Source organism: Hippichthys cyanospilos, chromosome 2, assembly GCF_059441005.1.
Source record: "Hippichthys cyanospilos isolate Australia breed blue-spotted pipefish chromosome 2, RoL_Hcya_1.0, whole genome shotgun sequence".
Classification (NCBI taxonomy): domain Eukaryota; kingdom Metazoa; phylum Chordata; class Actinopteri; order Syngnathiformes; family Syngnathidae; genus Hippichthys; species Hippichthys cyanospilos.
Window position 1 is genome coordinate 28,021,727 of NC_142370.1, and position 13,203 is coordinate 28,034,929.

The 13,203-nt window shown below is 45.0% G+C and overlaps 1 protein-coding gene and 1 long non-coding RNA gene across 2 annotated transcripts in view; one reads left to right on the top strand and one right to left on the bottom strand.

Moving 5' to 3' along the window:
• Nucleotides 1-4,455, top strand: part of LOC148428103 (uncharacterized) — a 16,580-nt gene extending 12,125 nt beyond the window's left edge. Inside the window, exon 3 of the long non-coding RNA XR_015864765.1 lies at nt 4,182-4,455. This is a non-coding gene — a long non-coding RNA (uncharacterized LOC148428103). The remainder of the gene's footprint in view (nt 1-4,181) is intronic.
• Nucleotides 1-12,519, bottom strand: part of LOC148428105 (collagen alpha-1(XVIII) chain-like) — a 20,073-nt gene extending 7,554 nt beyond the window's left edge. Inside the window, exons 1-23 of the mRNA XM_088407838.1 lie at nt 11,632-12,519; nt 6,612-7,153; nt 5,955-6,038; nt 5,815-5,874; nt 5,638-5,713; nt 4,564-4,694; nt 4,466-4,483; nt 4,180-4,368; nt 4,072-4,098; nt 3,927-3,989; nt 3,769-3,852; nt 3,646-3,696; nt 3,259-3,399; nt 3,086-3,139; nt 2,968-3,012; nt 2,136-2,258; nt 1,899-1,964; nt 1,767-1,793; nt 1,588-1,686; nt 1,421-1,456; nt 1,248-1,331; nt 973-1,008; nt 843-902 (exon numbers count right to left, since the gene is read on the bottom strand). Of these exons, the coding sequence (XP_088263964.1) occupies nt 843-902; nt 973-1,008; nt 1,248-1,331; nt 1,421-1,456; nt 1,588-1,686; nt 1,767-1,793; nt 1,899-1,964; nt 2,136-2,258; nt 2,968-3,012; nt 3,086-3,139; nt 3,259-3,399; nt 3,646-3,696; nt 3,769-3,852; nt 3,927-3,989; nt 4,072-4,098; nt 4,180-4,368; nt 4,466-4,483; nt 4,564-4,694; nt 5,638-5,713; nt 5,815-5,874; nt 5,955-6,038; nt 6,612-7,153; nt 11,632-12,463 (2,928 nt within the window). The 5' untranslated portion in view covers nt 12,464-12,519. The remainder of the gene's footprint in view (nt 1-842; nt 903-972; nt 1,009-1,247; nt 1,332-1,420; nt 1,457-1,587; nt 1,687-1,766; nt 1,794-1,898; nt 1,965-2,135; nt 2,259-2,967; nt 3,013-3,085; nt 3,140-3,258; nt 3,400-3,645; nt 3,697-3,768; nt 3,853-3,926; nt 3,990-4,071; nt 4,099-4,179; nt 4,369-4,465; nt 4,484-4,563; nt 4,695-5,637; nt 5,714-5,814; nt 5,875-5,954; nt 6,039-6,611; nt 7,154-11,631) is intronic.
• Nucleotides 12,520-13,203: the final 684 nt, after the last annotated feature.

Consider the following 13,203-nt stretch of genomic DNA (forward strand, 5'->3'; position numbering starts at 1 on the left):
AAATCCCATTGACTTAACATTGGATGATCTTACATTTTATATTTACAGCTTTCACATTTTATATTTTCAATATTTAGCTCATTCATCTCGCCTCAGGGATCATTCCCATCATCCCAGTAATTCATACATTTCACTATTTTCCCATAATTCCTTATTCCTTTTCCGTTCACTTCCCCGAGCAGACTACATTCCACAATCGAGCAAATAAAAACAAAACAACAGGAATAGGAAATGTTCATTTCATTGAATTTATTTCTTTAATTTTTCCATTTGTAAGGGGTAGTAAAGTAGGCAATAATTAGCAAAAGAGGATTTTTTTTTTCCAAAAGGAAAAAAACATCGGAAGAACGTTTAAATGTGTCACAATACTTGGTTTAAGTCTGGTGCGGAGTGCAGTCTAAAGGCCTGCGGAAAGCAATTTAATAGTCCTGTGCATATGGTAGAATTGGGTGAAACAGGGCATATGCACCATTGTACGGCATTACTGGGTGAAACAAGCAAGAGTGCCAGCCTTACCTGGAGTTATTCCTCATTTACATTATCAATCAGCGAGCGCTTGATTTGAAAATATTTCTGAAGATATAGTGATCGAAATATGCATGAATAACTGAGCTGTGAAAATTGTTTTAATACGATTATTGTATGTACATATTATTGTACAGTAAAATTATTCAAGGGATTAGTCAAATGTCCACCGCCTCCAAACCTGTGTGATCCATCCATCTTTGTTTAAAATCGACTGACTCCATTTTTTTTCCCCCAGCCGCAATTATAGTGCATTTTAAGTTCACGCTGAAAGCTGAACCTTGAAAATCTCTATATTTTAATTTATGTAGTCGTACCTTAGGGGCATACCCTGGTAGACCTCTGTCACCTTTTTCTCCCTTTGGTCCGATGGGCCCCTAAAAAAAACATTGGTTTTTGTTCTACTTTTTCCTTCAATTCAACTCTTTCGGTTTCATCCCAACTCACCGGAAATCCAGCTTGACCCGGAATTCCTGCTCCTGTCTGATAGGAAGACGGAAAAAAATAGGCGTCAAACACGTTGACCTTGTAATAATGTTTCTTGGACAACAGCTGCATCCGCTCACATGCAGCCCTAGACTCCAAAAAAGGTAGTCATACCACACACAGTAAGAGATGCACTAGTTGGGTTAGTGAGTACAAAGGGTTGGTGAGGGAGGTTAGGTGCTACCAGAGGATTAATGATGTGTTGCCATACGTTTACACAATAATCTCTGACTCACATCACCAGTTGAATAAATGATGCGCCCTGGAGGTCCCGGGGGCCCCGGAGGTCCAGGCTGCCCTCCATCACGCCCTGGCAGACCCTGTCATGTGAACCAACACGTGGTACATTTATACTGCGTCTTTATGCGTCGTTTTTAATCGATTGCAAATTCTATCTTTGATGACTTACTTGTTCTCCCTTCTCTCCTCTATCGCCCTTCTGTCCCTGAATTGAAACCGTGAAACGCAGTGTCATTTGTCAAGTCGACTAAATTGTTATGTTTTGGTGGATTTTAACTCAAGCAGCCATTCCAAAAAATGAAATAAAATAAAAATCGAACTCATTTGCCAGCTTACCACCGGTCCGGAAAAGCCATCCAGACCTGGAATTCCAGGTGGGCCTCTTGGTCCCTCAGCTCCTTTGTCGCCATTGGTTCCAGGTAAACCTGGCCTACCCTAAACATTCAGACAATTGAACTTGGAAACTAATAAAACGGCTTCATAGCTGAGTTGAGTGAGATGAAAAAACAGCGTACCGGCAGACCCGCAATACCTGGAGGCCCCTGGAAAACATGACAGAATAAACATATTTAATACACATATTCAATACCAATATTGATTGTGTTTTTGACTAAGGATTTTTGAGAAACTGAAGCTTGATATGAAACCTGTGGTCCTGGCGGGCCATGGAGTCCTGAAGAGCCACCGTTTGTCTCAAAGCCCTCCCGGTCAGCCTGTACATGTGAGCTAATTACCTTTTTGACTGCACTCAAAAAATGCTGTCACTTATTACTTGCGATACTAGGTGCACCTCATTTTTGTCCAATAAATGATCAGGTTTTACTATCGTTGATAGACATGATGACTGATTGATGATCCAGTGAGAATGGTGACCCGATACTCACAAAGCCTAAGGCGTATGGCGCCCCAGGTGGCCCCGGTCGACCCGGAGCTCCAGGTGGGCCCATGGGACCTGGAAGTCCTGCTAGTCCAGTCTGTCCTGGTGGTCCAGGGTCACCGCGACTACCCTGGAGCAAACAGGCATTATTCACATCCGCTCAAATTTGTATACTAATTTCAGGGATATTACATGTTTTGGCGCAAATTTCAGGATAAACTCAAAAGGTGTTCTACATTTGACTTTCTCTCAACCCTCAAATGCACGTGTGCAACTGTTCTGTGTTTCGGTGCATTTTACACAAAATTTTGATTCATAACAAGGAGCTGAATGGCAAAACGAATACTTTTCCCTTTTCGAAGGATGTTCACTTTGCCAATCTGTGACTTCCTTTTTCTCAGTATTTCTGTTGCAACCTGTTGATGGCGCTGTGACATTCTAATATCAGTCTTCTGGTTTAACCTGGCCTCATGATGTTAAAATTTGAACAACCCGAAGAAATACAAGTTCTAATTGAACCAGAAATTTCAATAATTATGGAACTGTGCAAACTTTGCTGTTAAGGTCCTTGTTTGAGAACAGACAAAGTACTGAAACAATGAAGAGAATGTCAAATTAAGTTTGCCAGGAAACCTTTGTAGTGTATTTTGAGTTCATCCTAATATTTTATCACAATCGCTTGCTATTTTTATTTCTGTGAGGGCAATACCAAGATGAAAAAAGGCTACTAACTAGACCATAGTGTATTCAAAGGACGACCCTCCCCAAATGTAATCCCTTTAATAGGATCGTATGTATGTATTTATTTTTCCCAAAAGACTGCAAATTTACAAACCCACCTTCTCTCCAACTCCTCCATGAGAGTGCAGATCACCACAGTCACCCTTTGGAGGCCACATGGAATATGTTCGGTGTATGAGACTGAACTTGACCACATGCTTACTATTTTAATCTAACCTTCTCTCCTCTGGGCCCAGGTTGACCTGGTAAACCACGAAGTCCAGGAGAACCCTGAAGCAGCACACAGGATTAAACAGCTGGAAAATGTAAAGCTCAACACATCACTAAAAGATGATAACCTAAATTGATGGCGGATGAGTTTTCGAACCAAAGTACAAGTATATACACACTGGTAAACCGGGGGCTCCATGTTTCCCGGGTGATCCAGGAGGTCCAAAGGCAACTGGACCATTGGATCCAAGTGCAACTGACGTACCAGGGACTCCAGGTGGGCCCGGAGGGCCCGGGGGGCCAGGGGGACCGACAAGACCCTGAATAAACGAAAAAGAGGATCAATTTCAAAAGGATTCCACATCTTTTTGAGTTAGGGCTCAAGTTTGAAATCGGTGCTCCCTCATCCCACCCCTCCGTCCCCTTGTGTATGCCCAATGGTTACACGTTCAGGTCTACTTATTAAGCTAGTCAAAAAAAATTTGATTTTCAGTGTCAAGCATGCCCGAGCCTGATAAAACCTGTCTGGCGTGAGTGCGCTCTGAGTTTGACGATGTCAACAATACCCGTGTCTTCTCCCATTCTGGGAATCCTGAGCCCTCCATGTCAACAAATGTCTGAGAAAGAACACAATCAACTGCAGAAAAATTGTTGCGCTGGTGAAACGCGTGCATGAGAAAGTGACATACAGGACGATTTCCAGTTCCTGGTCCGGGGGGTCCTGGGGGCCCTGGGGGACCTCTGGGTCCAGGTTGCCCTTCACCCCGTTCACCCTGAAGTTCAGAGGTCAGAAAGTTAATGTTACGTGATCAAATACAAGTTCAGGTGGATTCCAAGATATCTGAACCTTTTCCCCTTTAGCACCAGAAATTCCAGGTGTTCCTGGGAAACCTTGCGGACCTGGAGGACCCTGAATAAACACACATAAAACACAATTAAATGTACTATTTTTTCAAATGTTTATTCATTTGAAATTCACTGTATATACTTACAGCTTTTCCATCCTCTCCTGGGTCCCCCTGGAACATCATTTACAGTCAATGAGTTGTATTATGTTGGAATAAAAGCTGAAATTCGTCATATTTCCGAAATTCTCTCACAGGCTCTCCCTCAGCTCCGGTTGCACCAGGTAATCCATCTCGGCCCGGAGGTCCGGGGGGTCCGGCCACATGCTGCGTCAAAGATCCATCCCCTGTACGGACCATCTCAACTGCAGCACCAGGGGGGCCGGGGGGACCTGGGAGGCCTTGTGCCCCACGCTCTCCTTTACTTCCAAAGGCTGTGCTGCCCTGATGAGTGATGAGGAGTAGTTATATCTGTTATGTCGCTTTTCTTATCGTTACCTTTTAAAAAATGAATGTGGGACATGAAGCAAAGTTCACGGACCTTGTCTCCTTTTTCTCCCTAGAAAGACACAGTTTGATGTAGTTATAATGATAGAAATGTGCAAAAGATAATAAACATGCATACTATGACATTCCAACCTTCTGTCCGCCACCTCCAGCATGAGAGGAGAAGCCTGAACCAGGGTCCCCCTTTGGTCCCGCGTGGCCTCGGTCCCCACGGGTGCCTTTTTCTCCTCTGTCACCTTTCTCTCCTTTCGCCCCGATCAAACCTGACATGACAATGCGCAAAATTAAGCAAACCGATTATACAAATTAACAGCCTCAGGTACCGTACCTGTTGGATGTATTACTTCTAAAATTACTACCAAGAATATTCAACTTCCAGATTTGGATATATTTTACTCACATGACCAAAGCAATTGGACTTTTTTTCCCCCTCACCATATACCGACATTCAAGAGCTTATTCTGTTCTTTTTTACTTTTGTTTTTTGCCCAATCTTGCTTCAATTATCCATCCGTCCATTTTCTTAACTGCTCGTGCTCGCAAGGGTCGCAGGCATGCTTGTGCCTATCCCAGCCGGCTTGGAGCAGTAGGCGGGGTACACCTTGAACTGGTCACCAGCCAATCGCAGGACACACAAAGACAAACAACCGTTCACACATCCAATCACACCTAAGGACAATTTGGAGTGTCTAATGTACTGTACCTACCATACATGTTTTTGAGAATGTGTGAAGAGTACCCGTAGGAAACCCATGCGAGCACAGGCAGAACATGCAAACTCCACGCGGCAAATTGGGGACCTCAGAACTGCGAGGTGGTCGTGCTTCCGCTTACTTGAATTAGATTTACTCCAAATTTATTTTGATTCCCCATCAAAGGTCTTGTATTAGTTTTTACTTTGGTAGGTTTTTTTTCTATTTTATGAATGTGAATGTACAGTCTTCCCTTTACACTTCTTCGCGCTTCACTTTTTGCGGCATCAGTGCTTCGCTTTTTTTTTTCTCTCAAAGAACCGTCGCTTTATAGCAGTGCCTACCCGATATACTGCGATTCCGCTCTCACGCTTTGTCCAAACGTGGAATTTGGGGTTGTTGGTTAGATTAAGGGATTCCTTTCACAAATTCACAACTTTAACAATGAAAATCTCATCAGGGAGAGCCATTTCACCGTTCAATTGTTTTGCGGTAATAATCAAGTTCAAGTTACCTGTTTCCTTAAATCTGCTTCCTTTTGAGGCTATCAGTGGAGGTTCCGGCATTGGCCTCAAGGATACAGGAGTCGTCTGGTGGTAGAATATGATGCAATCAAAACTGTTAAACTCTACTAATCGCTGTACAGTAATAAAAAACTATTAAAAAAAATTTCACCACCATTCTGACTAACCTTCACTTTTCCTCCTATCTGCCTTGTACTGCCGTCACCGCTGCCAAAATCGCCAGAGGCCTGAGAGACAAACAAAAGGTGAAACAAAGGTGAAACTTTGGCGTCGGGTCTCACTGGCAGGAAACGCCTGGAATACTCACAGCATCAGAATCGTCATCAATGTCGTCACACAAGCGCTCGGCTGCCCGAGAGTTTCCCACCAGCTTCAGCTCAGCAATATCACCCTGAAGACAAAGAAACCTGAGTCGGCGAAAGATCAGGCATCATAGAGCTAACAAAGGGCCAGACAACAATTTTTACAGAGTGGTGCTGTATTTTGGAAGGCAACAGAGACGCAAAACAAAAAAGAAGAAAGGGTAGAAAAAAGAAATGAGGAGCAAATTAAGGATCAAGAAAGATAATACAGTATGTCAGTAATAGAAGAAGGAAATTAGAAAGTACTAAGTGATGTAAAACCTTGGAAACAGTGACAAGACGACAAGACAAATAGTCTACAGAGGGGCTAATAAACTATATAACAATCAATAAACTGTAGTGGTAATGTACATTTATGACAAAGGGAATGTAATGCTTTTGATTGGGATCAAATCAAAATGCAAGATTTGAACTAAATCAAAAATAGAAATATAATTTAAGATAAACCCATATATGTAGCTGTAATAAGTTCTAGTATTTTTTTTTCAGTATACACAAAGATATCGAAGAAATTTATGAGCCCGCGTTGCAGTCAGATTTGATTCAGACTTTGTGCGGGTCCATTCCACGCTCCATGAACATGTAAAATGTGGCCCGCTAACCTGGAACTTGTCCTGGTCGGCTCCCCCTGCCTGAGCAACAAAGATTCCAGCCCCTGCATCGAGGTCCATGGGGTCCGGGGACCGCTCAAACTTCACCACCTGTGGCACCGCCTCACAGTCCTGATAGAAAGTCACTTGCTCCTCAAAGACAGACAGCGAGAAACGGGTCCATTTGTCCACCAGGCTCGGCACGTCAAAGCTCGCGGCCTCGTACGACGCCTCCGAATCTGGCTCGGTGTAGAAAAACTGCACCCTCTGGCGACCCGACTGCACGGCGCTGAGCTTGACAGCCACGTACATAAGCCTCTGGGGACCATCCGTGATGGAGAACAGGACGGAGGCATCCGAAGTGGATGGCTTGACGTGGAAGAGCAGGGAGAAGTGGCGGTAGAATGGGTTGGGCACATGGGCCAGAGCCGGCTGGCCCGACACGGTGGCGGAAGTGAAGACGTAGGCCCGGGAACCGCCTGGCCCAATGATCCGACCGATCTCATCAGGTGGCGGATCTCCAATTAGCTGGAGTAGAGACAAACTGCTCTGCTCTGCAGAGAAGAAGGAGATACAGTTAGACGCTTTGGGGGGATGTCGTACACATTACCTTAGGTCACTTAACACTTGACTGAACAGGGGCGCTAAATTGAGCCTTCACATCGTTTGAAGAGGCCCACCACAACAATGGCTCGTCTACCTTTTAGGAAATGTTATTTGTTTTCATTTTGGCAGAATATGTGCCAACATGTAAACCTTTAATGAATTCTACAAGGACACCTCCGCCCCATTCCATTGATTAAAAAAAAAAAAAAACATATAAACTTCTAAGTAAAAATAAAATGGACTATCCTGGTTAAAGCCATTCTTTAAATCAGCGATTTAAAGAACCACCGGTACCACAACCTATGAAATGTGTGCTATCCTCTCTTCGAAAAAGAGTTTTCTCTGACTAACACAGTTTTATTTCTTTCACATATGCAATGGCGGGTGGCTCGATGGGGCAGTGGTTAGCGCGCCCGCCTTACAGTGCAGAGAAAGTTCAAATCCACCTATCTCTGGCATTGCTGTGTAGGGTTTGCGTGTTCTCCCCGAGCCAGCATGGGTTCTCTTCGGGCACTGGTTTCCTTCCAAGCTCCCAACAACATGCATGGCAGGTGTATTGGATATCCTAAATTGTCCTAAGGTGTGATTGGATGCGTGAATGGTAACCAGTTCAGGGTGTCCCCCGCCTTCTGCTCGAAGTCAGCTGGGGTAGGCACCAGCGTGCCTGCGGCCCTCGTGAGGATAAGCGGCTCTAGAAAATGGATGGATATCCAATGGCATTAAAGCATTTGTCCTTTACTCTCAATCCTTTTTTGTCCATTAATTTTCTATTGTTTCTATTGCAAACAAATCATTTGACATTTTGATGAAGGAAGAGCGAAGCAAATAGCGTGCGGCAGCAGAGTGGCAAAATGGGACTCAAACGAGCGATGATCCCGGAAGATGTTTTCACACACTCATCACATCTCCGGTGAAGGCTATTGTCCAATTGGATAGGGAAGAACGCATGCAGGGTGGTCTGCTCCCAATTGGCAGCACCTCCTTTCCTGCTTTGGGTTCCCGTGGTGCCGGCACAGCTCCCGCAGCTGTCTTCCGAAATGATCTGAATGAATGAACGTTTGACTACCGCTTCAACAGCTTGCGTTTAAGGGTGGTGAAAGTTTAATGTCCATGCACATCTGGAAGTAGTCCAGGGCACCGCTTGCCTCAGAGGCCCTGAGCGTCAGGGACCAGCGTGTCTGTGCAATATTTTGCAACACAAGAGCACTTGTAGCACGACTACATGCTTTTCTCATCTCTTTGTCAGGGGTAGCAGTCTTTATATTTTGATTCTAAGTCACGGAAGATTGCCAACCACAGAGTAATAATTACAATGGCAGCAGAGAAACGAGAAACGTCCTATCCGCGGCTTCATTTATTTGTTTGATGTCGTTTTGCAAATGTAAGGGCGTGGTATCGGTGCTGTCCTGACTATTAGAAATTAACTTGCAGCAAAACTGTGTCCAGTGATGGATTTCTCCTTGATTGTCTGCAGGGATTTGTTTATGATTCATGATGTATGTTTCCAAAAATTGCTGATGTGCAAAGACGAGGGACTCTACCTCAGTTAGAATGGTAGAGCATTAAACTGTTTTGGATCAGTTCTGTTTTTCTGATATTTTGGGGAATGACTAAATTGGTGAGGCAATTCTGGAAGAATCCAGTCCCAACCGTAAATACAGGACTTAATGTGGCAAAGAGGATAATTGCATAAAAATGACAAAAGACGACAATTACGGCGACTGTATCGCAACGGATATCACAACAAGCTCGTTTTTACTACTACAGCATGCCGTTAGCTAGCTAGCGATACCTACATGCCGAGAATGCATCTTCATGTGACAATTAACAGAAAAGCTGAGGGAAGGACTTTTTCATGATTTCCAAGCCTCGTTGTAGTTGTGCTATCCTTTGTTTTACACAAGTATCTCAACGTCTAGTTGAGTACAGTGTGAGCAGTTTTGCCGCCTCCTGTGTTACAGTAGCAGTCATTAAGAGTGAATAAAGGCTCCTCGCATGACAGGTGGAGGCTGGTATGACATGCACAAATGGAAAACCATCTCAACATACACCCAGATGTTCCCAACTGGCACCTTGCCCTGAAACAACACCATAGTGTATATTTCTCAGCAAACAAAGTGACCTCATGTTCCTTACATGAGGACCATGTTTCAATTAGTCAGCGCCTGTGAAACAACTGGCAGCAGCGCAGTAAGATGGATGGATGGGCAGATGGAGGCGGAGGAAGGAAATGGTTGTCAGATGTGCATGGGAAAGCGGACCGCAGGGGACCTGGAGTGCACAGGATCCAACATGGCTGACTGTGGAACTAATGCATTTCAGCAGGGCAAAGGAAATGAACTCCAACAAATGTTTTATTACACTCCCACACATAGAACTGTCTTATCAGCTTCATCCCCAAGAGAGAACCGGGAGATGAACCAAGTAATGGACATTAGATATACTGTACTTGAACATCAACCGGTTTTTATTTATTTATTTGGACCTGCCTGACACGCATTGTCTCCCGGGACCGAAGCAGCTGGATTTGGCAGGTCTTGGGGCATTGTCTCCCATCTGTGACACCCAGCAGATGTTCATCCATGTTTGAACAACCTGAGAGCCAATTAAAATCGACTGATGGAGGATCAGTCAGCACCAATGCCAAAATTTAAACACAGCTACTCTTTTTACTCCAAGCATACTTGCCCGGGACTATTTGAACCAGTTGAGTCTCACTCCTCACTTGACGACAAAGGAAAGCCTTGAAGATTTTACAAGCTGACTGGATGCAACATATCCCAAATGGCTTCCCAGATTAGGGATCATGAAAGTAATTTAAATGTGACCTTATGCATATTTTCGGAATCTGCGCACTATGTAAGAAGGGTGGTTTCCCAAAGAAATAAAAGTTTCTTTCACACTGTCACTGACTGACTCTTCTTCTTCTTTAGTTCTGAAAAGTTACTGGTTTGGCAGGGTGGGCAACTGGTCCTGATCTTTGCGCCTCGAGTGGGCCCTTTAGGAGGCCCAGTCCCATCTCAATCACAAAGATCCCTTGTTACTAGCCATGAGGCTGTCTCCCTCCTTCCCACACAGAGGACACATTTCCCCACCCGCAAATATGTCATCGTAAATGCCACCCATCCTGTCACAGATACCCCGGTTGTTCTTTTTTGTGACATAATATGACTGAATGCTGCTCGCCTAGAAAAATCCACACAATGATGAGAAACCAACATGCAGTGGCCAACTCGCTCAACAGATGCCGGTTTAAATGGAACGATACTCCTCAATAATGAGCTGGAAAGGGACAAAAATTCGAGATTTACAGTAAGTCCCTTGATCAAGCAACTAAGCAATTGTTGTAGTGCAGTCCCTATAGGAATGCCGTATACACAAAACATGTTTTTCAAATGTACAACTTACTTTAAGTTGAAGGCATTGTGTTAAAAGTAACTTTTTAGATATCCAAACTTGCGATTTGGCCTGGTGTGGGGGACATGCAATATCGGTGACTGCATGCAGCAGCAGTGAGGCTTTTATGCAACAACACAAAGCTGAGTATGAGACAGCCTGCAAAGCAAACATGCCAGTCACAAAAAGTTTGGGTTATTGCGTTTTCACACTATAACCTTTGTCAAATGTATTAGCCCTCTAAACTTTTCCCTGCTTCAGTAGTTCTTGTGGAACTCGCTGTTCTCTAACAAGGAACTGAACAAGCAAACTTTACACTTTAAATAGATTTCAAAATCTTTTACCGTTCAACTCTTTTTGGAGAATAGGAAGTTGGGCAAAACGAAAGGAAACGCTCACAAATAGATACATAGAAGAGGCCAAAATCAATCTGTCCTTTAGCCATGGACATTTCTGGACCATTTTGTGGGGGAATCACCTCCACTTTTCTCCGACCAGGCCTTGAGCAGTCGACAATTTGCAGGGATGAATATGGTGCCTTCTCATATTCAGACAGAAGAGTCATTAGGTAAGTTTTAAATACCTGGCTTAAACCTGGATAAGAGCAATATTTCTTAACTATAAACGGAAGGAAATTGTGTTCAAATTGACCAAACTGATACATTTATCTTGCCTGGCCGGGAGCACACCACCCCGATATACTGCATTTTCGGGTCACCCTGAAAAATTGCGCCCAAAGAAGAGGGATAAAACTTTTGTGAGTAGTTTGCTTCACTTTATACTGCCTTCAGCGAAAAGCATGGCAAATCAATGACGTAAAACTGGGAGCAATTAATGCAGACATCGTCACCAGTAAGACCCAACTAAGGTGGCATGGAGATCTGTGGCAAAGCGCAACTACTGTAAGTTCAGCTGTTGCATCATCATAGCAGCTAAAACCATGCAAAAGCAGATCTTAAGGCCAAAAAAAGCAACACACTGCGCTCGGGCCCGGTGACAAAGCAGCACTCAGGATGCGGTTGAAGGTTACCTTCCGAGTAACTAACAGACACGCACGCGGGGCGCCCCGGCTCCTGCGCCCCGACAGGCAGGAGGCCACACTCCAGCGGAAGCTCCGCACCGTCCAACGACGCCCAGCAGCTGTCCTGCACTTGGTGACAAAAGCTGCGGCAGGGCGGACGCAAGGGCGCGGAGGTGGGCGAGGGGCACCTGGGCGCCAGCAGGAGGCACAGGAACCACTCAATGCGCTGGTGACAGGCAGCCCGGGTCAGCCTCGCCCACTCTTGCAGGGCCGCCGCCACCTGCTCCGCAGACGTGTGGTTGAAAAAATTAGGCAATGTGAAGAACTGCGGGCGTTTTCTGGAGCACGCGTGCCAACCAGACGGCACGGGCAGACAAAGCGGATCAGAACCAGCACTGACATTCCCGCCGTTCGCATCGGTTAAGTTACTTGGGAGGATGACAGGTTCTACACCAGAGCCAAGATCTTGCTTGGACCCCGCTCCTGATCCAGATGCTTCACTTTCCCAAACACCAGACCCTTCTTCCCCTCTCGCCCCTCTCGAGCCATCAATATTACCCGTCGTGTTGAGGTCAGCGCCGTGCACCTTCGGAGAACCTTGAGTAGTTCCGGGGCTCGTGGTCACATCCCACGCCTTGATCAAGTTACGGATTCCAGTGGCCACGTTGATGATTTCTTCTCCAACCCCTGACAAATTCTTATCTTCTTCTTCCGCTTTCCTTGCACCGCTAGATGTTGTGGGCGCACTAGTTGGAGGCTGTGTGGTTGGCTGCGGTTTAGCGCGCCAGAAAAAGGCCTCCAAGCCTCCGACACTCAGAGCCAGGAGCAGGATCCTCAACATAGTGCCGGTCGGCTCACCGGTCAAAGGTCCGAACGTGTTCTGCTGGTACACAACCGTTTAAGTCAAGTTGGTCCACAACAAAGATGTAAAAAGTGCTCTGGCTGGCAGATCTTCCTACTGGAAAGGCACACCCCCTCATGAAACAGCGCTAAACATGGATAGAGGGGGACGCACATGAGGAGGTTGGCTTTGACCACGGTCACTCGGATCTTTCTCGACGCCCTAAAACTCCTCCTCTTCATCTCCCTCTCCTCTTCATCTCCCTCTCCTCTTCATCTCCCTCTCCTCTTCATCTTCCTCTCCTCTTCATCTTCATGGGGTGATGAGTGGCTGCAGTGACAATTTAGCTTTCCATACATTCATAACACACCTTTGGCCAATATAGTTTGAATTTGAGAGTATAATTGTCAACTTTGAGAATGTTACTGTAAAATTCCCAAGATGTTCTGAATGAGAAAAACAGTTTGAGGTTGCACTGGTTGAAATCAGTCGAGAAATGTGGAAGTAGCTGGTGAACAAGATCGTTAAAATTTCAATATCTTGGTGAAAATTTGAAAACTTTACTATGAAGAACTTGGAGAATGTGAGAGTTCTTGGTATGTGTAAAATTCCCAAGATGTTAGACGTGAGCTGAGCAATTTGAATTTGGATTTTGAGATTCAAGCGTTTTATTGTAATATGTATAGTAATACCACAAAAGGAAACTCTTACTCTGTTCAGCTCCCCGTGCAGACTACATT